Source organism: Rhinoderma darwinii, chromosome 5, assembly GCF_050947455.1.
Source record: "Rhinoderma darwinii isolate aRhiDar2 chromosome 5, aRhiDar2.hap1, whole genome shotgun sequence".
Lineage (NCBI taxonomy): Eukaryota > Metazoa > Chordata > Amphibia > Anura > Rhinodermatidae > Rhinoderma > Rhinoderma darwinii.
In genome coordinates this window covers 301082005-301107726 of record NC_134691.1, presented here as the reverse complement: position 1 = coordinate 301107726, position 25722 = coordinate 301082005, and the positions used below count along the sequence as shown (strand labels likewise).

The 25722-nt window shown below is 42.7% G+C and overlaps 1 protein-coding gene across 1 annotated transcript; it reads left to right on the top strand.

Moving 5' to 3' along the window:
* The first annotated feature begins 53 nt into the window (after positions 1–53).
* Positions 54–22743, top strand: RHEB (Ras homolog, mTORC1 binding). Its single transcript, XM_075827354.1, has 8 exons — positions 54–409; positions 11574–11645; positions 15615–15682; positions 16559–16641; positions 17516–17572; positions 17653–17700; positions 19293–19374; positions 22203–22743. Exons 1-8 carry the CDS (start codon positions 358–360, stop codon positions 22293–22295), a joined length of 555 nt encoding a protein of 184 aa, XP_075683469.1. The 5' UTR covers positions 54–357; the 3' UTR covers positions 22296–22743.
* Positions 22744–25722: the final 2979 nt, after the last annotated feature.

Genomic DNA, 25722 nt, shown 5'->3' with positions numbered 1-25722 from the left:
CATAAGCACCGCCCCCTGCCACAAGTATCCGCCAATGACATCCCTTCCTTCGACAGCTAGCGGACTGGGATGACGCAGCCAGTATTTTCCGGACAGCCGGGAGGGCGGGCACAATTATAAAAACAAATCCGTACTGAAGAGAGAGAAGGCGGGATATGAAGCCGAGCTGACGCCTTTACGTCTTCTTACGCGCAGGAGCCAGCGAGGTCGTGAGTGAAATCTGTACACCGGTTTGTTGTGAGGCGGTGGAGTTCGGCTTTTCCTTGTTGTCCTGTCGCTCCGTTTTTCTTTCTTTCTTCATCAGTGGATGCAGCGCCTTCGGGTCTAAACGAAGGCTAAACCGTGGAGGCGCCAAAGATGCCGCAGACTAAGTCGCGGAAGATCGCTATCCTCGGCTACCGCTCCGTGGGTGAGTGTCTCTCTCTCCGCCTTGGCACCGTGGCACGGCTTCTGATGGCCTGGCACACGTGCAGGATATTGCTACGACGTATTGCTTTCTTGATGCATGATTACCACATGCCAGGCCGGTTCCACGTCGTGCTCGCTCCTGGCCTCCTGTGCCTGTCAACGCGTAGTATACATGCTAGACGGGCTCTGCCTGATGTGGCTGTGCTAAAAGACCATGAGGTGCAGCGGCTGAGTTATTGTGACCTTTATCCGAGTGTTCTCACTCACTGATGCCCAGTATGTCCCTAGCAGGTCCAATGCCATGTGGAGAGACCCTGTGAAGTGGCATCGTGTCCTGATCTCTCCTACAGGACATTTAACCCTAATCCCCCAATAAATGATTTCTGCCAATGTCCGGGTTTAATAAAAAAAAAAAAAGGGGGCACCTCAAAAAACAAGGGGGCGCTCCCTCCGTCTGGGAAAAAAAAAGGTTTAACCTGCAGAGGCGACAAGCGTTCTTTACTATGAATCTATGGAATAGTCACCGCAGGAGCCGTCACAGCAGGGACAGTAGATGCTTTATAAAAGGCTTAGATCATTTCCTAGAACAAAAAAATATTACCTCCTATGTGTAGAGATTTTTACCTTTCCTTTTCCTGTCCCTTGATGGACGTGGTGGTTTTTTTTTTTTTTTTGTTTTTTTTTCAACCGTACAAACTTTCACAGTGATGCGCTGATCCCAGGGGGTACAGCAGCAGGCACCCCACCAGCTATCACTATAAAGGGGTACTGAGCTGGAAACCCTCCTCTGTGAAGTCAATGTGCCTTAAAGAGAATGTGGCGCTAGAATTTTTTTTTTTTTTAAACTATTCTTTCAGTGATTACACATTGTTAATTTTTTCACAAGTCAGGACATATTATAAATTAGATTCTAATTTGTAACAGTTCCATGTGCTGGCCACTAGTTGGAGCAGTTCCCAAAATTGCAGCATGGTCAATGTGGTAAAGCAACCTCATTTGCTTTATGCTGCAAATTTGGGGTAGACACACTCGCTCTAGTGTCCTCACACAATCCCCCCCCCCCCCCCTTATTCTGGCTAGTGCCAGGAGGAGGGGGGTGAATCTTCAAAACTCCTACACTGTGTGCTGCCATTTTCTGAGCGAATGCGCAGTGTAGGAGGATTAGATACAGTGTATGTTTGTGTTATACGAACGTAACTTGCCGCCTCCGCTCCTCTGCCTTGCGCCTTCGCTTCCTTGAACATATGGCCGGAAGTCGCCATCTTACTGTCCGGCCGCGGCTTCCGGTCCACATGAAAATGTCGCCGGATTTCGCTCTGCCGAAGACCTTCCTTTTGGTCTGTGTGGGAGCGGCGCATGCACCGTTCCCACACAGATGGTGTACGCTGCAGAGAATGGAACGGCTCTCGTTCACATTCTCTATAGGGTTGTATGTGCTGTATTCCATCTCTGTATGTGTCGTTAATCGACACATACGGAGATGAAGAAAAAAATGGCAGCCCCCATAGAGAGGTAAAAAATAGAACATGAGAACACAAATAAATAAATAAAATGTATGTTCATATCATATTAAAAGCAATATGATAAAAACAAAAAAATACATGACGCCTTCCCTTTAAAGAGGCTCTGTCACCAGATTCTCAAACCCCTATCTCCTATAGCATGTGATCGGCGCTGCAATGTAGATTACAGTAACGTTGTTAGTTTTTTTAAAAACGTTCATTTTTGGCCAAGTTATGAGCTATTTTATATATATATGCAAATGAGGTTTGAAATGGACAACTGGGCGTTTTTTTTTTCGTTATGTCAAACTGGGCGTGTATTGTTTTTAACTGGGCGTGTATTGTTTTTAACTGGGCGTGTTTATGTGTATGACGCTGACCAATCAGTGACCAGTCAGCGTCATACACGCCTCTCCATTCATTTACAAGCAGCACAGCGTTCTTACTAGAACGACGTGCAGCCACATACACAAGTGTCCTGATAATGAATACACATGAAATCCAGCCTGGACGTCATGTGTATTGAGAATCCTGACACTTCTGACTCGCAATAGAAATGAAATCTCGTTTACCTCCGTAATCTCGCGAGATTACGAGTGGCTTGCTGCAATCTCACAGAAAAGAGTCAGAAGTGTCAGGATTCTGAATACACATGACGTCCGGGCTGGATGGTCATGTGTATTCATTATCAGGACACTTGTGTATGTGGCTGCACATCGTTCTAGTAAGAACGCTATGCTGCTTGTGTATGATGCTGACTGGTCACTGATTGGTCAGCGTCATACACATAAACACGCCCAGTTGTCCATTTCAAAGCTCATTTGCATATATATAAAATAGCTAACTTGGCCAAAAATGAACGTTTAAAAAAAACAAACAAACTTTACTGTTATCTACATTGCAGCGCCGATCACATGCAATAGGAGATAGGGATTTGAGAATCTGGTGACAGAGCCTCTTTAAGCCGCATTCACATGATGGTTTTTGTCCTATGGGTTGTCTTGCTCTGTTAGGCTGGTTTATGTTAGTATACCTCTCTTTATTTTATTTTTTTTCTTTGGAGCCTATGGGTGATGTGTGCCCCTGTATGTCATATATCCCAGGCATCCGCTAAACGTACGACATGAGCTTTTCATTAATTACGTGTTAAGCGGATGCCATAATAGGCTATGGGTGAGAAGCCATCATTGGACTACATGCAAACGTGTCATTTGATGTAGAAAATCGACATCAAAACTGCAGGTAATTCCACTGGTAAGGCTGGGTTCACACGACAGGATCCCGCCCGAGTGTCGCCCGGTAAAATCGTCCATTTTGCCCGGCCGGTTTGCATAAAGTTTTGCATCCGGGCCGGGCAGATCTGGACAGTGACATCAGCGGCAACTCCTGAAGGGGAATCCCCATGTGTTCGGGGATTCCGCTTCAGGAGTTTCCCCTGATGTCACTGCCCAGATATGGACAGACATCAAGCGCTCTGTCCAGGAGCGGAATCCCTGAAAACACAGGGATTCCGCTCCTTCAAGGAGCTAAAGTGGGGCTAGCACATAGCAGAGCGGGGAGATACCTCCCCGCTCTGCTATAGTGGCGTCGCTACAGTAGTAGCAGCCGCAGCAGCTGCTAGCGGCGCCATGGAAGGTGTCGCTGGGCCAGGGCGCTTTTAAAACAAGCAGGGGAAGGGAGCCAGCGCAGCGCTCCCTCCACCTGCTGTACACCCCGGCCCTGCCACACAGTGTACAGCGATGCCATTCGTCCGAATGGCATAAACTCCTCCTCCTCACATGCACTCTGCGCTGTGAGGAGGAGGAGATAGAGCGCAAGCGACGGAAAACCCGGCCATCACTCGGGATATATATATATACATACATACATACATACATACATACAGTGTAGTCACGCACTTCTCCTGTCCCCCGGCCGGGGATTGGGGATTCCGACTCCTACAGCGAGCAATAAAAGTCCCTCCTCCTCCTCACATGCATTCTGCAGTAGGAGGAGGAGAGAGAGCGCAAGCGACAGTAGACCCGGCCATCACTCGGGACACATTCCGGTGATGGCCATGTATTACCCGGCCCCATAGACTTCTATGGGGGCCGGGCACCCAGCCGAAAATAGGGCATATCCCATTTTTTTGACGGCCGGTTTTCCCGGCCGTCAAATTATCGGTCTTGTGAATAGCCCCATTAGGGGGTCTATTATTCCTAATGCAGCCGGATGCCGGCCGATTTATGAACGGCCGGGAAACCCTGTTGTGTGATTCCCGCCTTAATTTTAAGTGCAGAAATTGACCTGCGATCTGGATTTGTAAACCAGCAGCATGTCTAATTCTGCTGTGGAGAATGCACAGATTTTCTAGCAAAGCCAAATATTGCGGATCACCTTCAAGTCCCAGGGTTTTTTTTTTTCTATCTACTTGAAACTCTTCTCTTCCCTGGTTCATTCCCAGTCTCTACACCCGGCCTCTAGTGGTGTGTGACACATGCTGCAGCAGTCCCATGTGATAACGCGCTAAGAGTATGTTCAGTTTTTTTGCAGGCAGAAAACTGCCTCAAAATTCCGTTTGGAATTTTGTGGCAGATTTTGATCTGCCTGCACGCCGTTTGCCGCATTTTTTGGCTTTCGACCATTGAGCGCCACGGGCAAAAACGCTGCGAAATACGCTTTCTCTGCCTCCCATTGATGTCAATGGGAGGGCAGAGTCGTAAACGCCCGTAGATACTGCATGTCGCTTTTTCCCGTGAGACTTTTTCGGCTCGCGGGGAAAAACGACTCCGCCTCCTATTGAAATCAGTGTGAGGCGTTTTCAGACGCGGTTTCCGTGTCAAAAAACGGTGTGAACTGACCCTAATACTGGGGGCCAGGTGTACAGTGACTAGCGAAACCTGGGGAGTGTTACAGGAAGTGAGTTTGGTTGTTTTGGTTTTTTTTTTTGACGCATCATAGGAAAATCCACACAAACCTTTTGCGTTTTTTTTTTGTTTTTTTTACGCAAATCCACTCCTTGAACATAGGCGGATTTCTTATGGGTCAGATACGTATCTGATCTAAAACCCACAGCATGTTCAGTCAGAAAAACCGCACCACAATGTGGTGCAGTTTTTCGGACGGAAAGCCGTGCTAGAAAAAAAAAAGTTCATGCTTACCCCAGCTGTAGTCATGGCGAGGCACCCTTTGACAAGTAGCCTGGCCTCCTGGGATGATGCAGCCCATGTGACTGCTGCAGCCTGTGATTGGCTGCAGCAATCACATGAGCTGAAACCTCATCCCAGGAGGCCGGTTTGGAAGAACAGAAGATAGTGTTACTATGACAACGCCTGGATTGTAAATATAAACTTTTTTTTTTTTTTTTTTTTTTTTCTGAGTAGCGATTTTGGCTCTTGTACTGCTTCCCCTTCATTTCTTGCTCACTGTGAATAGCTGTCAAAACAGCAGATTGCTGGGGGACCCGAAAGTCTGACTCTGACCCGATAGGCCATCAATAGCTGATGGGTCAATCCTGAGGATAGGCCATCAATTTTTAGTGGCTGAAAAACCCCTTTAATGGCTGCACGTTGTTGCGGGTGAAACCTCTGTTTACCTGTGAGATCATGCAGCCATTAACCCCTTCCCGACATACGCCGTATATATACGGCGCTGTCGGGAGGTGGTTCCCGCAAAGCGCCGTATATATACGGCGCAGTGATGGTGCGGGCTCAGAAGCAGAGCCGGCACTATCACCGCGGGGTGACAGCTGTATTATACAGCTGGCACCCTCCTGTAACTGCCAGGACCGGAGCTACTCTCCGATCCGGCAGATTAACCCCTCAGATGCTGCGCTCAATAGAGCGCAGCATCTGATAGGTTTTCACCCGATCGGCAACCCAGTGATGCAATCGCTGGGTTGCTGTGGCAATCGGACGCCAGAAAATGGCGTCCGAGTCTGCCTTGTACGGGAGCCGATGAGGACCCGCCTGCGGCGTGTCCTCATAGGCTTGCTGTCAGTGAATAACTGACAGCGCTAATACACTGCACTACGTATGTAGTGCAGTGTATTAGAGTAGCGATCTGGGCATCAGGCCCTCATGTCCCCTAGTGGGACAAGTAAAAAAAGTAAAAAAAAGTAAATAAAAATGTGGTAAAACAATAAAAACACACACATTTCAAATAAAAATAAAGCTAAACTGACTTTTTTCCCATAGTAAGTCTTTTATTATGGGAAAAACCGTAAAAATAAAAAAACCTATACATAATTGGTATTGCCGCGTCCGTAACGACCCAAACTACAAAACTATTATGTAATTTATCCCGCACGGTGAACGCGGTAAAAAAAAAACATGAAAAACAGCGCCAGAATCTTTGTTTTTAGGTCACATCTCCTTCCAAAAAATGCTATAAAAAGTGATCAAAAAGTCACATTTACTCCAAAATAGTACTAATAAAAAACGCCAATCCGTGCCGCAAAAAATAATCCCTGACACCGCTTTGTGCACGCAAAAATAATAAAGTTATGGGTCTTAGAATATGTCGACAGAGAAAACAAATGATTTTATAAAAAAAGTGATTTTATTGTGCAAAAGCCGCAATACATAAAAAAAACTATATAAATTTGGTATCGCCGTAATCGTATCGACCCGCAGAATAAAGCTAACATGTAATCTAGGGCGCACTGTGGATGCAGAGAAAAAAAAACAATAAAAAACTATTCCAGAATTGCTTGTTTTTGGTAATTTCCTTTACCAAAAAATGAAATAAAAAGTGATCAAAAAGTCGTATGTGTTCCAAAATGGTACCAATAAAATCTACAGCCCGTCTCGCAAAAAACAAGCCCGCACACCGCTCAATCAACTGAAAAACAAAAAAGTTACGGCACTAGTAATGCGGTGATGAAAAAACATCTCAATGCGCAGGCCGGAGGGGAACATTCCTTCAGTTTCAGGTCCCTAGTATTTAGGAACTAGGAAAGGGCAGGGACATAGAACATCCGCTGGAAGCGAGGGCGCCCGTATTATACCAGTGCAAAACTTTCCCAGCAATATTTCCCAAACTACGAAGGAGAAAAAGTCCCCAAAAGGTGCAGAGCGTTACAAAGGAGGGATAAGAAAGAAAACCGTTTATCAGTGTGACACCGGCCTGCGCATAACTGATTGCTTCACAGCGTAACACACATCTATGGATAATTGTATTATTTACCCCATTATTATGCCCTGATGTACTCCGCACAGATTACATATACCCTGATGTTCTCCGCACAGATCACATATACCCTGATGTTCTCCGCACAGATTACATATGCCACCACATTATAAGCTGAAATACCAGCAAAACCCCAAACAGAACTATTACCAAGCAAAATCCATGCTCAAAATGGCGGTCTTTCCCTTCTTAGCCCTACAGTGTGCCCAAACAGCAATTTATGGCCACAAGTAAGGCATTACCATGCCCGGGAGAACCCGCTTAACAATTTATGGGGTAAGATTCTCTAGGGGCACAACATCTTGTGCGGTGAATGGGCAGATCAGTGGAGAAATTGCAATTTTCACTTTGCACCATCCACTGCGTATTCATTTCTGAAAAACACCTGTGGAGTCTAAATTGTCACTACATCCCTTGATAAATGCCTTTAGGGGTGTAGTTTCTAAAACGGGGTCACTTTTGTTTGGTACATCAGGGGTTTTGCAAATGCAACATGGCGTCCGCAAACCATTCCAGCAAAATCTACGCTCCAAAAGATAAATACCGCTCCTTTTCTTCTGAATGCTCCCATATATGTAAACAGTCGATTATAACCACATATGGGGTGTTACCGTACTCGGGAGAAATTACTTTACAAATGTTGGGGTGCTTTTTCTTCTCTATTCCTTGTAAAAATGAAAAATGTGTATCTAAAACTACATCTTGTTGGAAAAAAAAAATATTTTTCATTTTCATGGCTTAATTCTAATTAATTCAGCAAAAAACCTTTGGGATCAAAATTTTCACTATACCCCTAGATGATTCCTCAGGGGGTGCAGTTTCCCAAATGGTGTCACTTTTGGGGTGTTTCCACTGTACTAGTACTACAGGGGCTCAGCAAATATGACATGACACCCAGAAACCATTCCAAAATCCAAATGGTGCTCCTTCCATTCTGAGCCCTACCGTGTGTCCAAACAGATGTTTGTGACCACATGTGGGGTATTATTTTACTCGGGAGAAGTTGCTTTACAAATGTTGTGGTGCTTTTTCTCCTTCAGTCCTTGTGGAAATGAAAAAAAAATACCTAAACCTACATTTTCTTTGAAAAAATGTAGATTTTCATTTTTACGGCCTAGTTACAATAAGTTCTGTAAAAAACCTGTGGGGTAAAACTGCTCACTCTACCCCTAGATAATTTCCTCATGGGGTGTAGTTTCCAAAATGGGGTCACTTGTTGGGGGTTTCCACTGTTTTGTCCCCTCAGGAGCTTTGCAAATGTGACATGGCCTCCGCAAACCATTCCTGCTAAATTTGAGTTCCAAAAGCCAAATGGCGCACTTTCCCTTCTCAGCCTCGCCGTGTGTCCAAACAGCCGTTTATTACCACATGTGGGGTATTGTTTTACTCGGGAGAAATTTCTTTACAAATTTTATGGTGCTTTTTCTCCTTTAGTCCTTGTGGAAATGAAAAAAAATTAGCTAAACCTACATTTTATTTGAAAAAATGTAGATTTTCATTTTCACAGCCTACTTGCAAAAATTTCTGCAAAAAACCTGTGGGGTCAAAATGCTCACTATACCCTAGATAATTTCCTCAAAGGGTATAGTTTCCAAAATGGGGTCACTTGTTGGGGGTTTCCACTGTTTTGTCACCTCAGGGGCTTTGCAAATGCGACATGGCCTCCGCAAACCATTCCTGCTAAATTTGAGCTCCAAGAGCCAAATGGCGCTCTTTCCCTTCTAAGCCCTGCCGTGTGTCCAAACAACTGTTTATTACCACATGTGGGGTATTGTTTTACTCGGGAGAAATTGCTCTACAAATGTTGTGGTGCTTTTTCTCCTTTAGTCCTCGTGGAAATGAAAAAAAATTAGCTAAACCTACATTTTATTTGAAAAAATGTAGATTATCATTTTCATGACCTAGTTCCAAAAATTTTTGCAAAAAAACTGGCCGGTCAAAATGCTTGCTACACCCCTAGATAAATTCCTCGAGGGGTATAGTTTCCAAAATGGGGTCACTTGTTGGGGGTTTCCACTGTTTTGTCACCTCAGGGGCTTTGCAAATGTGACATGGCCTCCGCAAACCATTTCTGCTAAATTTGAGCTCCAAGAGCCAAATGGCGCACTTTCCATTCTAAGCCCTGCCGTGTGTCCAAACAACCGTTTATTACCACATGTGGGGTACTGTTTTACTCGGGAGAAATTGCTCTACAAATGCTGTGGTGCTTTTTCTACTTTAGTTCTTTTGGAAATGAAAAAAAATTAGCTAAACCTACATTTTATTTGAAAAAATGTAGATTTTCATTTTCATGGCCTAGTTCCAAAAATTTTTGCAAAAAAACTGGCCGGTCAAAATGCTTGCTACACCCCTAGATAAATTCTTCGAGGGGTGTAGTTTCCCAAATGGGGTCACTTTTGGGGGGTTTCCACTGTTTTAGTTCCACTAGACCTGTTCAAAGCTGACATGGTGCCTAAAATATATTCTAATAAAAAGGATGCCCAAAATCCACTAGGTGCTCCTTTGCTTCTGAGGCCGGTGCTTCAGTCCAGTAGCACGCTACGGCCACATGTGGGATATTTCCTAAAACTGCAGAACCTGGGCAATAAATATTGAGTTGCATTTCTTGGGTAAAACCTTCTGTGGTACAAAAAAAATGGATTCAAAATGAATTTCTGGAAAAAAATAATGAACTTTGTAAATTTCACCTCTACTTTGCCTTAATTCCTGCGCAATGTCTAAAGGGTTAAGAAACTTTCTAAATGCTGTTTTGAATACTTTGAGGGGTGCAGTTTTTAAAATGGGGTGACTTATTGGCGGTTTCTAATATCTAAGGACCTCAAAGCCACTTCACAACTGAACTGGCCCCTGTAAAAATAGCATTTTGAAATTTTCTTGAAAATGTGAGAAATTGCTGCTAAAGTTCTAAGCCTTGTAACGTCCTAGAAAAATAAAATGATGATCAAAAAACGATGCCAATCTAAAGTAGACATATGGGGGATGTTAATTAGCAACAATTTTGTGTGGTATAACTGCCTGTCTTACAAGCAGATGCATTTAAATTGAGAAAAATGTTAATTTTTGCAATTTTTCGCTAAATTTTGGTGTTTTTCACAATAAATACTGAATGTATCGGGCAAATTTTGCCAGTAACATAAAGTCCAATGTGTCACGAGAAAACAATCTCAGAATCGCTTGGATAGGTAAAAGCATTCCGGAGTTATTACCACATAAAGTGAAACATGTCAGATTTGAAAAATGAGGCTCTGTCAGGAAGGTCAAAAATGGCCAAAGAGGGAAGGGGTTAATAATACTCTCTACATGGCCACATGATTTTGCAGGTAAGCAGACCTCTTCATCCTAACGAGGAGTGCTGAACACAGCCGAGGCTACAGGGAGCTTAGCTGAGTGCTTCTGCAGCTTTGTTTCAGCTATGGTGGGGGTCTCCACACCCAGGCCACCACCGATCTCTAATGTCTGCTAAAAGTACAGTTTTCTACTGACTGACCAAAACTGACGCTCCCCAACACTGGTAATTTTGATGGTGGTAAATGACTGCATGCTCAGTACATGTATGTTGAATCGTGGAATGGAACAATCCATGCTACACTGGGAATTTTACATTGTAATGTTTCCCTAACCTAAAAGGCTGCCGATGACATTTCAGGTCACACTGCTGATTCTGGTCTGGAAACATCACTGCTCTGCTCAGGTGACCCCAGGGCTCAAAGGCATTCTCTGTTCTGTAGCTTTATATTGCTGACCTTTCCCACAGCAACAAAACCGTGCGGGAAATTTTTTGCAGGTCAGAATAATCACAAAACCCTTCAGAAACCTTCTCTGAGGGCATTTCAGGTCTGTATAAGTGTGACATCTATGGGTAGCTCCCTCTAGACCATGAGCAGTATGGACGTGGCCCTATAGTGTGGTGTTGATGGCTTCTTTCCTTTTAGGTTTATAAAGATATGTATAGTCCTGTATTACAAGCTTAGGCTAAGTTCATAAAGCTGTTGGGCTCTCCACCCTGGCACGCATCGCTGTTCTTTCCATCAAAACAGAACCCCTACTGACCCTATTATAAGTGAATGGGGTCCACTGGGAACCAATTGGATCAATCATACGACGCATGCAGCAGTGTTGCAGCTTCGGTTATGAACAGTACAACAAACCCAAATGTGATGTTTCATTTCTATCTGGTGGGATATTAAAACAGCCACATGGCTCATCTGACAGGAATGTAGCGTGCGCTGGTCAGTCAGGCTAGACTGTTTAAAGAGTGTTAATTCTGATCACTTGTGGCAGAAGAACATGGTTGGCTTACTTAGAGGGAAACCTGACAACTGATCCCATCTTCTGACTTTTTTTGTAAAATGACTGAGGGAACGGAGCCCGATTCGAACGGTATGTGAACGAGCCCTAAGGACTGTCTTCAAATATTCATCAGGCCCATTTGTCAAATACCTTGATTCTCAATTAATTTGTCTCCTCATAACGCAACTTTTATTTGTATTCCAGGAAAATCTTCACTAACCATTCAGTTTGTTGAAGGACAATTTGTGGACTGCTATGATCCTACAATAGAAAACAGTAAGTGTCATGTGAAATGGTATAATTTCAACTTATTATTCACAATTGCGCAACTAAATTGGAATTCACAGGATATAATGCCACTTTGGCCCTAAAAACACTTAGTGGATTGCTGACATTCGGTTTTATTTCAGGAAACCCATTTACGGTGCCCTCTAGATAAAGCTGGCATCACCCCTGTTCAGAATTCAGCCAGTCATGACATGGCCTTGTGGATTGGCTGCCATGGTCACGTGACATTACCCAGCTTTCTAAACCTTGAACCTGCGTCGGGAGAAGCCATATTTTTATTTTTTTAAGGGAACCTTTCTCCTGCCCATACATGTGCAGCATGTAATGGGCAGTGCTGCACAAACGTTGTCTCACTTTCATTTTTATTTTTTTCTATCCTCGTTATTTAGATATCGGAGTCGTTATTTAGATATCGGAGTCGTTCTATTCGGTGTCTGGTATGCAAATAACCCCCTGAACTGCCAATGGGGCGTGTTACTTATCGCTGTGACACTGCCCAATCTGCTAAGGACAGTGTAACAGGCTTCCTTCCCTGTCTGACAAGAGCTGGAGAGGAGAGTTTTGCGCCCACGCACCGCTCCGCCACAACGGAACAGAAGAGGAGAAGAATGTGTTTTCTTCTGTTCCTTGGCAGCGACGTTCGAGCTTGCACATGCACACTCGCGCACAGCTCCAACACTGCTGCCAATGATGCTCCCGCCACCACGGATCAGAAGAACTCGCGTTATGTTCTGTTCCGTGGCGGAGCTGTGCATGGGCGCACGCTCTACTCTCTAGCTCTTGTAAAGCCTCTTCATCTTGAGTGGCAGTAATACCAGCCATATACTTTGCCTGCTGCCATCGATATGAATATTACTAATAAAAGTTGTTTTAAGTGGGGTGGAATTAGGGTTTTTTGTTTCCCAAAGGCAAATAGGATTTGTTAAATAATTGAGTAATCTAATTACCTTTTTAAAGAGGCTCTGTCACCAGATTTTGCAGCCCCTATCTCCTATTGCAGCAGATCGGCGCTGCAATGTAGATTACAGTAACGTTTTTATTTTTAAAAAACGAGCATTTTTGGCCAAGTTATGACCATTTTCGTATTTATGCAAATGAGGCTTGCAAAAGTACAACTGGGCGTGTTGAAAAGTAAAAGTACAAGTGGGCGTGTATTATGTGCGTACATCGGGGCGTGTTTACTACTTTTACTAGCTGGGCGTTGTGCATAGAAGTATCATCCACTTCTCTTCACAACGCCCAGCTTCTGGCAGTGCAGACACAGCGTGTTCTCGAGAGATCACGCTGTGACGTCACTCACAGGTCCTGCATCGTGTCAGACGAGCGAGGACACATCGACACCAGAGGCTACAGATGATTCTGCAGCAGCATCGGCGTTTGCAGGTAAGTCGATGTAGCTACTTACCTGCAAATGCTGATGCTGCTGCAGAATCAACTGTAGCCTCTGGTGCCGACACGATGCAGGACCTGTGAGTGACGTCACAGATCTGCACTGCCAGAAGCTGGGCGTTCTGAAGAGAAGTGGATGATACTTCTCATCAGAACGCCCAGCTAGTAAAAGTAGTAAAAACGCCCCGATGTACGCACATAATACACGCCCAGTTGTACTTTTACTTTTCAACACGCCCAGTTGTACTTTTGCAAGCCTCATTTGCATAAATACGAAAATGGTCATAACTTGGCCAAAAATGCTCGTTTTTTAAAAATAAAAACGTTACTGTAATCTACATTGCAGCGCCTATCTGCTGCAATAGCAGATAGGGGTTGCAAAATCTGGTGACAGAGCCTCTTTAAAGTCCTTTAAAAATCTTTTGGTTTCATTTTAATGAAGTTTAACCACATATTTAACAAATATGGACATTTCTGTAATCTTCAAATATTATGCCTTCTGCAAAAGTGAAGAAATCGTTCCTGAACAAAACGTTCCCTCCTACATGAGTAATACTGAGCATGAACAACATGCTGATAATGAGGTCTCTGAACTCTTTAGATCTGATGCTATTACAAGCTCACCTTTGAGCCACCTGGCTGTTCCCCATACTCTGCCTGCAATAAAAAGTCTGAATTTCTGGCATAATTTTCCTATATGGTCTTTAATAATTTTACTGACAGGGAGGTATGTAGTAAGTTATGACTATTTGCTTGCCATCCTTAGAATAAGGGCTAGAGCTTTAAAGGTTTATTCCCATTTTAGATGTTTATAGCATATATGTGTGACGGATGAGAGTCCCAGCCCTGCAAGTGACATCAGGAAGAAAGATCCCGGCCTATTCCTGCCACTCCTCTGGCCGAGCAGCCTCCAGTGACACTTCACACAGGAACTTTTTTCCTTTATCCCCCTATTACTAATCTGAGAGAAGACTCTTGTCACACACCCCCCTCCCCACACAGGGATGAGTAATTTGTATATTTACCTAATGCCATTTGTCAACTCCATGACTCCAATCTAGATCTTCTTGGTGTATTCCATTCTGATGACTATCTGCATTTAGTCTGACATATAAGTGGCATGTATGAACGCTGCACTACCTGAACTTTTATATTTAGGGGTGTTGTGCATCTGAGGCTCTGCTTGACTCGGTTTTAGCCACGCATTAATTTTTATCCTTTTTGTTTTCTTTTTATTCATAAAGTTTCTTTTTTTTATGCTAAATTGTGTGAGGGTGCCCATGATTTGTAAAGTGCTGGGTGGTATTTTTACAGTGTACTAGGTGTTTTCTTGCAGAAAATAAATAGGTAAAGGAATATAATCTTAAAAAAAAAAAGAGTATCCACCAGATCTAAAAAATCTATCATCTAGACATTCGATAAATGTCTGGATGCAGGTCCCAGAAGTGGGACCTGCGTCTGTACCAAAAACGGAGGTCATTCGACAATTGCAGTGTTCACGTTTATACTTCTTAAATGGGTATTCTTAGACGTTTATAGCATCTAGGGCAGGGGTCTAAAACTCGGCCGGGTAAATGGGCTGCACATAGTAATGCAGCCCTTTAACTTCATTTTTTTCTATCAAATTTCATAAAATGCAAAATAGTTTATGAATTAGTTCAATTACTATAACAATACTGCTAGGTTTAAACAGAAGGGAAATTTGTAAGCTTATTCCACGTGCTTTATTTTAACACACCAGTTTAAGTGTCACTAAATGCAGTCTTGCTGCTCTGTTGGCAGCGTTTTGCAGACTCTAGAATATCAAGATTGGGCAGCCACTTTTTTAGATAGTTGTGTGTATATATATACACACACACACACACACACACACACACACACACACACACACACACACACACACACACACACACACACACACACACACACACACACACACACACACACACACACACACACACACCTCCTAGAGCCCCAATGGAGCCATCTACAGTGAGGTGAGTCCCCAGCCGGAGCGTTGCCGAGGATTTCCACTGCTGGAGGAGCCCCTGACATCACTGTCCCTAGACAGTGACGTCAGGGGCAACCCCGGCGCTAGTATAGACTCTGCTCTGTAAACTCTGGGGGTGTGGGAGCCCCTGACGCCACTGTCCATATATGCCTCCTCCCGAGGGAGCTGCGGTGCTCCACGGGCCGTGTATGACAGCCTCAGGGGCCGCGTGTTTGAGACCCCTGATCTAGGGGATATGTCAAGTCTGTTAGATGCAGGTCCCAGCTCCAGCACCTGCTTCTATTTTGACAACGAAGGTCCCCCTGTCATCCCGCAGGTCTCTCCATTCTGTTCTATGGGAGTTATGGAAACGGCTCAGCTGTTACTGTAACTCCCATATCAGTTAATGGAGAGAGCAGTGAACAGATCGGGACCCCTTTTTCGAGATAGTTTCCCCCCCCCACATCCATGGATATGCTATAAACGTCTGATGGGAATACCCTTTTTGTTTCTTTTGTGGTGTTCTAAGCTGATGCATCCAACATATCTCTAATGTAGAACATGTTTATGTCTTCCAGCATTTACTAAACAGATATGTGTGAATGGACAAGAATACCATCTTCAGCTTGTTGACACGGCTGGTCAAGTAAGTATAGAGATCTGTGGATCCAGATGTGAATGTTCATGTATGGGGTTACAAACTATAGAAGAACATTGTGGGAGATTTGTAGAGCAAAATTCTTGCACAATTTGTGGCAAAAAAGCGGCATACATGCTCTGCCAAGTTTATTGTGTTTTTGGTGTTTTGTTTTTTTTAAAAATTGCATTTTTCTATACAAAGTGTGAAGAAAAATGGGTGTGGCAAAGAGGAGCCTTGAAATTTGGCAGATTTGTTAATGGCCTGTGATTCGTTGCGAAATATTTTTTTAAATTACCAGATATGATGGCGTAAGGAAGAGGATAGGTTTAGCCAGTTGTGCCACCTTTATCATACAGCGTGCGCCGCTAATAAATTTGGCGACATGTTTAGTCTTTGTTTTTACTGGCTCTATCCATAAGACAGTATTTCCCCCACTGTATAAGCGTATTTGTTACATTTAGGGCCTTGTACACATGGCCGTATTTGAGTACTGGAATTTAGGTAGGAAGTATAACCTTTCCCCATATAGGAGGCCGTAATATAATGTGGTGGAGGCAGACTTATTTATTTTTCCTGAACTTTGTCTTCCTATCTTGACATTGCTGCACGCAGGGGACAATATATTGTTTTCTTTCCCTCTAAGTCTCTGCAGTAAGTTTCCTAGTGGTCGGTAGTGTAGAACAAGTTGATCTCCCGTTCCCAATCTCTGCTAAACTGTCACTTGTGCTGACCTGTAACTTATTAGATCCATTCCCGTGGAAACGGGGACATCCAGAGCTTGCTGTCTGAAATGAAATAATGTCATGTTTGGTTGTTGTGTGTGGGCGGAGGGGGGGGACGAAACACTACTTTGAACTTTTTTTTATTTATTTTTTCTTCTAGGATGAATTTTCCATATTTCCCCAGACTTACTCCATAGATATTAATGGATACATACTTGTATACTCGGTAACCTCCTTAAAAAGGTATGTGCTGTCTGGCTTCAGGAGATTTGCTGCAGAAACAGGGAGACTTTGCAGTGGGGCACGCTATAGCTGTGGATGAATTGGGTATCCACTGTTAAAGTGGACAACTATTTTGGTGCCTATAACAATAGGAACAAATACCATTCATAGGGAAATTCCCACATTGCACTATGACCTGGTGGTACAAAGCGGCATTTAAACTAATGGGGAACAATTCAACATATGACCATTAGGGCATACTGCAGTTTGGTGGGGGGGGGGGTGTTAGATTATGAATGAGGTAATAAAATCTCTACAGTGCAACATCTTGCTGCTGCGGTTTCCCCACAACACACAAAATGCTACAGAAAAACTGCCACAAACTGCAATGTATAAACCCGAAACGACTTGTAGCTCTTGATGCTTTTTCTTCTATTCCATGCTTGACAAAAAAACTCCAATATCTTAGCCACCAGTGTGAAGAGGGCAACAGTCCCCTTGCTTGTCCTGGTCCTGCTTCATTTGCAAAAAAACTTAAGATGTTGTTTACACAAGAACAGTGTGCGGTACTTGACTATGGCAAAAATAATCAATAACTTCATGTTTATAGACAACTGTAGAACTATTCAATTTGAAACAGTCTGACAAAAGCACATGCCGTTATTGGGGTTTCACCGTTGCCCTCCCCTTGAAATAGACTTTGTGGGGAGGTCTGTTTGGCATGGACATCATGCCGGAGGGCATTTGCAGCATGATCAATCTTAATGAGCGATAATACACCTCTGGTTGCTACGATAAAATACCTCAACATAAAGACCTAAAGTTTCACATGTGAACAGTGCCTTAGTAGTATTGTGCATTTTGTAACTTTTTTTCTTCTTTGTTTGTTTTTCAGTTTTGAAGTGATTAAAGTTATTCATGAGAAATTGTTGGATATGGTGGGAAAAGTCCAGTAAGTTGTGCTGCAATTTTCAAAATCAAAGTCCTGATATATTCTTTTCATCACATCAACTAACTGTGTCTATCTTGCAGGGTTCCCATAATGTTGGTTGGAAACAAGAAAGACTTGCACATGGAAAGGTTTGTTATGTGACTTCTCTTTATAAACTATGTATAATATGGCTATAGTCCGCAGTGGTAAGACTAAAGCAATGCATCATGGGTCCAAACTAATCATATTCATATAAAATATTTCCAGTAAAACCGTTGTCTAACATTACGCCATATTTGCCAAAACCGTTTAGCAGGAAGACTGGCCTTGTAAGCGCTAACTATCGATCTCCGTGCAACTTCCATTTTTCCCAGATCAGTTTAAGGCAATGTTTACAGGGCTTATTTTCAGATATATTTTAGCTCTTAAGCTGCTTGTATTGCATGTTAAAATATTCTTGCAAGCCGCTTCCCATTGATTACAATAGGATGTACGCTGTGTAGTTCATATTAGGTTTATTTTTACGCCACTGAATTAAACCACAGCGTAAAAAGACTTCTAAAAGCGTTTTGCGGCCTGATTTGTGGATTTTGTTTTCCCAATTTTAAATCTTTTCCGTTTACACACACAAAAAAAAAAATGCATGAAAAAACTTAAAGGCTGGATTCACACACACACACACACACACACACACACACACACACACACACACACACACACACACACACACACACACACACAGCGTTTTGCTAAGTGCAGCCAGATGTTATGTTACATTCTATAATAAAATACAATCTACACAATTATACCGCTTTAGTGGCAATTGGCTTTTTTTTTTTCTTTTTTCCCACAAACAACATGCTCTGGGTATAGCGTATTTTGTTTTTTCTACGGGCTTCTCTGTCACCATAAAAAAAAGTGTACAAAATTAACCAAATTAAAAACGCATGCTCTATTTGAAAACTGGTAGCTGTTTTTGATGCAGTTTAAAACGCCAGAAAACTGAAGCAAGCCTTAAAATACGCTCGTAAAAGCCTGGGTTACGCCTAGTTCTTTTCATCATGCATAATATGCTGTGTTTTAGCCTAAGGGCTTGTCCACACACAACAGAATTGCTGCAGACAATTTCTGCAGCAATTCCGTTGCATCAGGCTTTCTGCTGCTGCAAAAACGCACAATTTCCTGCAGTTTTTATGGCAGAAAATGGTGCGGAAATTGCTGCGTTTTTCCCAGTGTTAGGAGATGGAGACAAAACTCTGCCATTCTGCGCACTTTCCATAGCAGGAATTGACATGCTGCAGTCCGAAAAATATGCACCGCAGGTCAATTTCAGCTCTGAAACCTTGCGCAGCGTGTGGATGAGATCTGTTAAATCTCACCCATTTTGCTGCTACTGTATTCTGCTTTTTTGGGTTTTTTTTGGCTTTTTTTCCGGCTGGGAAAAAAGCAGCAATTCCAGAGCGTGTGGACGAGCCCTTAGACTTTGAAAACTATGCAATAGGAAGCGCGGCCATTTGCTATCTGGTAGGCTGTATTGATATCCCTCATTATGTATTTAATTCTTTAAAAAAAAATATGATGGCCACCGGGTAACACCTTGGTCATCTGCAACTTCAGTTTGATCTATGGGTGCTGATTTGCAATCTACATAATTTTGAAACGTGTTTATTTTTATTTTTTTTCATACTGACCTTGTGGTAAGTCATGATTAATACTATATACCTAAATATGTGTATTACAGAGTGATCAGTAGTGAAGAAGGCAAAGCCTTAGCGGAGTCGTGGCATGCGGCATTCTTGGAATCTTCTGCTAAAGAGAATCAGGTGGGTTTTGAGGGTTTACAGACCTTTAGTGGATTTAGAAGTAGAAGATATCTGCATAATCTTTGCAGATGTTCTCTCAGCTACACAAGTGTTTAGCATTTTTATATTAATGGTAAGGGAGATCAAGGAATTTTATATCTAGATCTCAGAATTCGGACTTCGATACTGATACCAAAACGATGCTTTTCCAATAATAAAATAAGTTCTTCCATTTTCTGATGTGAGGCACGTGGTGTGATGAATTTTGAACCTCCATGTTCTTCACATTAAGGCCTTATTTACACGAGCGTAGTTCACGTCCGTGATACGTGCGTGACAATTGCGCACGTCGCACGGACCTATGCTAGTCAATGAGGTCGTTCAGACATTTCGTGTGTTTCATGCAGTGTCCGCTGCGTGAAACTCACAGCATGTCCTATACTTAGTGTTTTTCATGCATCACCCACCCATTGAAATCAATGGGTTTGTGAAAACCACGGACGCACGTCCGTGTGCCACGTGTGATTCGCGCTACAGTTGAAAAAATTAAGGGAATAATAAAACTACCTCCTTAATTTCTGTTTATAAACATCAAACCCACGTGTCATAACTATGCCATACACGCAAAAAACACATTCATCCATGCACCAAGCACTCATGCCATGTGTAACTGCAACGTTCAAAAAAACGCTGCGCACATGTTCATGTAAATAAGGCCTAATAGTAATTAACCCCATAATGTTTGTCATAATGGACAACATTGAATTAAGTGTGAGGTACATGATGGGGTTAATTACTATTAACGTGAGGCACATGGAGGTACAAAATTCATAACTTGTGCTTCACATTAAGTGAAGTTTTTATTAATTACAGCGTACACAAGGGATGCTGTAAATTTGTTGTGGCGATACTGAATGTGTATTTAATGTATTGAGACTTATTTTAATGTTTACTGTAAAGTGTTTGTGGTTTTTTTTGTTACCTTTTTAAAACCACAATGTACATTAGCCTGTATACTGATGGTACACAGGCGGTTGTTAGGACATACCAAAGTATGTCCTAACAGGAAATGTGGTTACTTAATTGATCTTCAATGGACCCTGGGCTGTCTGCCCATATATGGAATGTCCCTCAATTGCATCACAGGGATTCCCTGTGATGCAATCCAATGAGCGTTCCCCTTGAATACTGCAGTCAGCTTTGATTGCAGCTTTCAAGGGAATTATGGGGGAGACAAGAGGCTTCTCTTATCTCCACAGTTAGAGTGGGGCTGCGGCTGTGTAATACAGCCACTGCTTTGCTCCTGACAAATGCGCGCACACGGTCAGCGCTGCAGTAATGAGAATAGAAGGCAGAGAACATGGGCGTGGTTTGAAGTGCGCCCGCCGTGATCTGGCTTCAGTGCCAGCGCTCATCATGCTGACTGCACGTGCACACTTGTCGGGAGCGGGTCAATGGCTGTATTCAGCCACAGCCTCGCTCTGACAATTCATGTGTTACAATACTAAGCTGTGCAGCACAGCTTCGTATCAAAATACATTAACAGTATTGAACCGTTTGTGCACGGCATTGAAACCGTATCGATATTTCGATTCAGCGTGCAACTCTAATATGTACGTGTGACGTAACTGCCTACATTTACAAAGATGAGCCTGAGTTGGACTTCTAATGACTAGATAGTCGGTATGAAGCTACCGTAAAAAGATGGTACAATATGTACATAAGGGAACTTGCTCTGCGGTGGAAACTGATTTCTATTAACGAGTCATTAGGCAAAAGATTTCAGGTACTACAGCTTTGGTTTTAGCTTGCAAGTCCAATATCATGCAATTTCAGTATCATTGGACTGCACTGAAAGCGATGCTGATTCGGATTTGTTTAGAATACCCATTGTACTGTGAACAAACACTAAATTAATCAAAGTATGTTTTGAGTCTATTTCCTTCGGAGCAATTCATGTAACATTTCCGTTATGGGCACATTCAAACGTGGTGGAATTGCTGTTGGATTCCGCTGCGGACAGTCCAGTGGAATTCTCCAGCGGCTGTTTTTTTTACATTTGTTTCTATAAATTTTTAGCAAACTTTGTTCCGACGTTGCAGAAATCTCCGCTACGGACCATAGACTGCGGTGTGGAATTTTCAGTCCGCAGCATGCACTGTCTGTTGCCGAGAAGAAGCGGAATTTCACTGCGTATTTCAGCCTTTGCAATGCAAAAACTGAAATCTGTGGAAAGTCCGCTGTGATATCTGCAACGTCTGAATTACCTGTCAGGTATGCAAATGTTGGTGCAGATTCGTTGCATAATTGCCCCAAATCTGCACCATTTGCAGCGGAAAAAATTCCGCCACGTTTAACGTGCCCTAAGAAGAAATTCTGTAACTCGACAGTCCGCACCTAAAGGAAAAAAAAAAATCATTATCTGTCTTATAGGATTATAGACCCAAAAGCAACCATTTAATATTGGTGATACTGACCAGCAATACGTGCAGTGCAGATATACCACTTATACACACTTCCATTTTCAATAAATAGTGTCTCCCATGTGCTGTGAAAGGCTACTATGTTTTTCTCTGCTGCCTCCATTATATTTTTGATGCATTTGCATGCTCTACTCAACATTGCAGTTCAGTGGTAAATTTGGAACCCAACACCATCTCTAATACAATTTCCGGATCTGAGTACTCTGTACCAGCGGAGAGATGAACATGCATTTGTGACTGCGATAAAGTGATCTCTTAAGAATACCCCTTATTGCTCTTTCCAGCTATGTGTTAATCTCTCCTGTCAGCATTTTTATTTTTAGCAACGCTTGTGGTCATTAATGTGTTTGCCTCTTTGTTTTCCAGACGGCGGTTGACGTTTTTAAAAGAATAATTTTGGAAGCCGAAAAAATTGATGGTGTGGGTTCACAAGGGAAGTCGTCATGCTCCGTTATGTAATTCCACTACACAAGCTGCGGACGCTGGGAATATATTCTACTTGAATAAGCAAACTGCCTGTTCGACTTCAAAACGAGGCTTTTCTGTTAACTATTCCCCTCCCAGCAGAAGTGTAATTGCTAGTAATGCCTTGGGACATCTTCTGGGACTGGAAAGGTTACACAGATGTTAAGATAGGGATGGTCACAGCCGCCTTTTATTTTATTTTTTTCCAGTTATGCGATACCTAACATCTTCAATCACTCACTTTCAATTTGTATATCATTTTACCTAATATTATGGCCAATACTTTTACTGGCATTAATTTTTCAGTGTAGTTTGTTTATAATATTGTAATCACTTAAATGATACCTATTGTTACATTAACCCTTTACTTAACCAGGCTTGAACGTCAGTGTTTCTTTCATTGTTCAGTGTAAACTTGTAAATAAAACAGCTGCAGACCTTGTTCTTGGTGTCTACTTGAAATTTTGGTAACACGTAATAGCCTCTGAGCTGGCAATATGCAATAGTCTCCTACTATTCAATGCATAATCACATTGTGCTGCAGTTTTTCGGTGGGAATTGTCATGGTAACGCAACCCTCCTTTGCTGTCTGGTATCGCTGGATGATGCTACAGCCCATGTGACACATTGGGATGAAATGTCATCTGAGGAGGCCAGACTGGAGAAGGAAGCAAGGAGTTCTGGGTTTTTTGCTTTTTTCCTGAGTTACGATTTTTGCAATGGAATCGCAGCATCAATCGACATTCTGCACTTCATTCGTCTTATGAAGGTTTTTTTTTTTCTCCAGCATGAGATTTTCGGAATCTCATCCACTTTGCTGCTACTGTAGATGTTACAGAATTTCTGCACGGAATTCCATTGTGGAAATTTCGCAGCATTTACGCTACGTGGAAACACTGCCCAAGGGCTGTTGCACACAATCACATCGTTAAGAGAAAGGACTGGTCAGTCATGTTCAACCTATTCTATAACGTTGATCCAGAGGAAGGCAAAAACCCGATTTTAGGGTTTGTTCGCACTTACAAAAAAAGTGGCTGACACTTACGGAGCTGTTTTCAGTGGAAAACTGCCTCTGATTTCAATAAGTTCTTGAAGCTAAAAATAAAGGTTCTTTTGTTTTGAGTCGGTTTTCAGTGTCAATTGAAAATCGGTTTAAAAAAAAAAAAAAAGTGACATGCTGCTTTTTACAAGATGTTTTTTTAATTCAGCAGCTCAAAAATACCTTGTGCTGATCAAACGAGGTGTATTTCCCTTTTCGATTCAATGAGAAGCTGTTTGTAGGTGTTTTGCTAGTGGTTTCCAGGCGTATTTCAAGGCCTTTACACTCAGAAATACGCCTGAAAAAAAACGATGTGTGAACATACCCTAAGGCGTATGTATGCCCATTGCCACATATTGGGGAGAAAAATTCCTTCCGGACTACAAATATATATCAATCGGAAGAAATACCTGGATCAGTGACCCATCTACGGCAATTTTGCACACTTCACCTGTGATAATATTGATCAAGAAAGGCATGTGGGCCTCCCTCTTGAACTTTTAAAAAAATAAAAAAAAATCAACCATCACACCATCTTGTGGCCGAGACTTCCATGCTCTTACAGTAAAGAATCCATGTCTGATCACTTCTTTCCTCTTGATGTAGAGGACACCACCTTGTCATGATTGCAGGCCTAGGTATAAAATATAATTAGACAGCTCTCGTATACCCATTCATAATCTACATTGTAATTATTATTGTTTTTAACTGAATATCCCAAAGTTTGATAAGCCATACTTGTGTTACAAGTCACTCATTCCATTCATTTCCTTATTTGCTATTAGTCATCCCCCTGCACTAGCTCTAACCCAGCTATTCCCCCTACAAAGGGGTGTAGCCGAGGCTAGTGGGGAAATCTTAGATGTAAGGGACTTTCTGAAGATGGGAGGCTCCGTAGCATGTTTTTAGATCTGGCAAACCAACCCCGCTTCCAGTTTTAAATAGAAGGGAGTGTGCAATTTTGGCAGGTTTACTAACCGGTATTTCTTTTGTAAAGTCCGAGTTTAATGAATAAAAACAATTTAGCGAGGGCTTTCATAGGGAGAGATTGCAGAACAGAAGATTAGGTAAGATGTTGAGTTTGTAAATGGCACATGACACACCAATAGTTTTCAAGAGGTGGAGATGGTTGCTGGGTACAGTGATATTTCAACACATCTGAGACCCATTGAAAGGAATCCACTACAGATACTTGGAGAGAAAGTGTAAGTCAAATATTCAAGGCCATAGAATTTTTTTTAATTTTTTATTTTGAAATTGAGTTGGAATGTGTGAAAGTCAGCCATAAGGTTTGGAAAAGTAGTTTGGAGAGATTATAAAAAGACGTCCGTTTGGGCTTTCGGCAGCACACCAAAGGGTTAACATGTTCTCTTTTCCTACTAGGACAGAAGAAAACACATTAATTCAATTAACCAATCAACATGCTGGCAGCTCCTTAAAACACCCCCAGAGGCCTCAACGAACGGTTTCCCCCCCCCCCCCCCCTCTTACTAGGAAGAAGGTTGTTGCTCTTATCCCTCCTGGCATACTGAGTGTGTCACGGCTCAGCCGTTCCCTGTCTCTCTTAGATACCTGGAGCTATGGATGTCAGTCAGGGTGATCCTGGTCTGACGCTTCCAAAAGGGATTCCATGCTTCTGGCTCTGCCTGCAGGTGTCTCAAGGCAACCGGTGAGAGCATTACGCTTGTGGCCATTCCTGCTGCTCATTAAGTCTGACGCGTGGTGTCGCTCTGTTTATTGCTTCCCTGGCGTGTTCCTCGGTGATCCAGCCGCCGGGAGTCTGACGCATGCGCACGAGTGGTAAGTCCATGTGCGGGATACCCGTTTGTATCGCGGGACCTGGCAATTTAACGGTATTGGCGGCAGTGTGATTCTGCCATTTTCTATTATTGGCACAAGATGTCCAGTCATTCAAGAATCAGGAAAAAGGAAGCATAAGAATAAACATAGGATGTGTACACTGTGTGATGATACTACTGATGGATGTCACGACTGTGCCCCCCCTGCTGAGAACTCTGGGTTCAGATCTGAAGCTCAAGAGTGTTTTTTGGGATGGTTGAAGACTCGGCTTACAGAAGCCTTTCAAGAGGTTTAGTCCTCTCATAAAGGCGCTAAGAAACACAAAGTCTCTAGATGTCTATCGCCTTCAGCTTCATCAGAGGATGATGTACAAGTGGTGTCAGAAGGGGAGATTACATCTGATACTGATACAGGATTGCCAGAGGATTATCTCCTCCACAAGGAGAAAGCAGACATCTTGACTGTCAGTGAAAACAACTGTCGAAGAAAATTAAAGAAGGTCTTCCTAAAAAGGAAGCACTTTATTATTTTCCTAAAAAAACACATAGGTTTCTGCCTGATCAACCACTGCTTAATGAATTT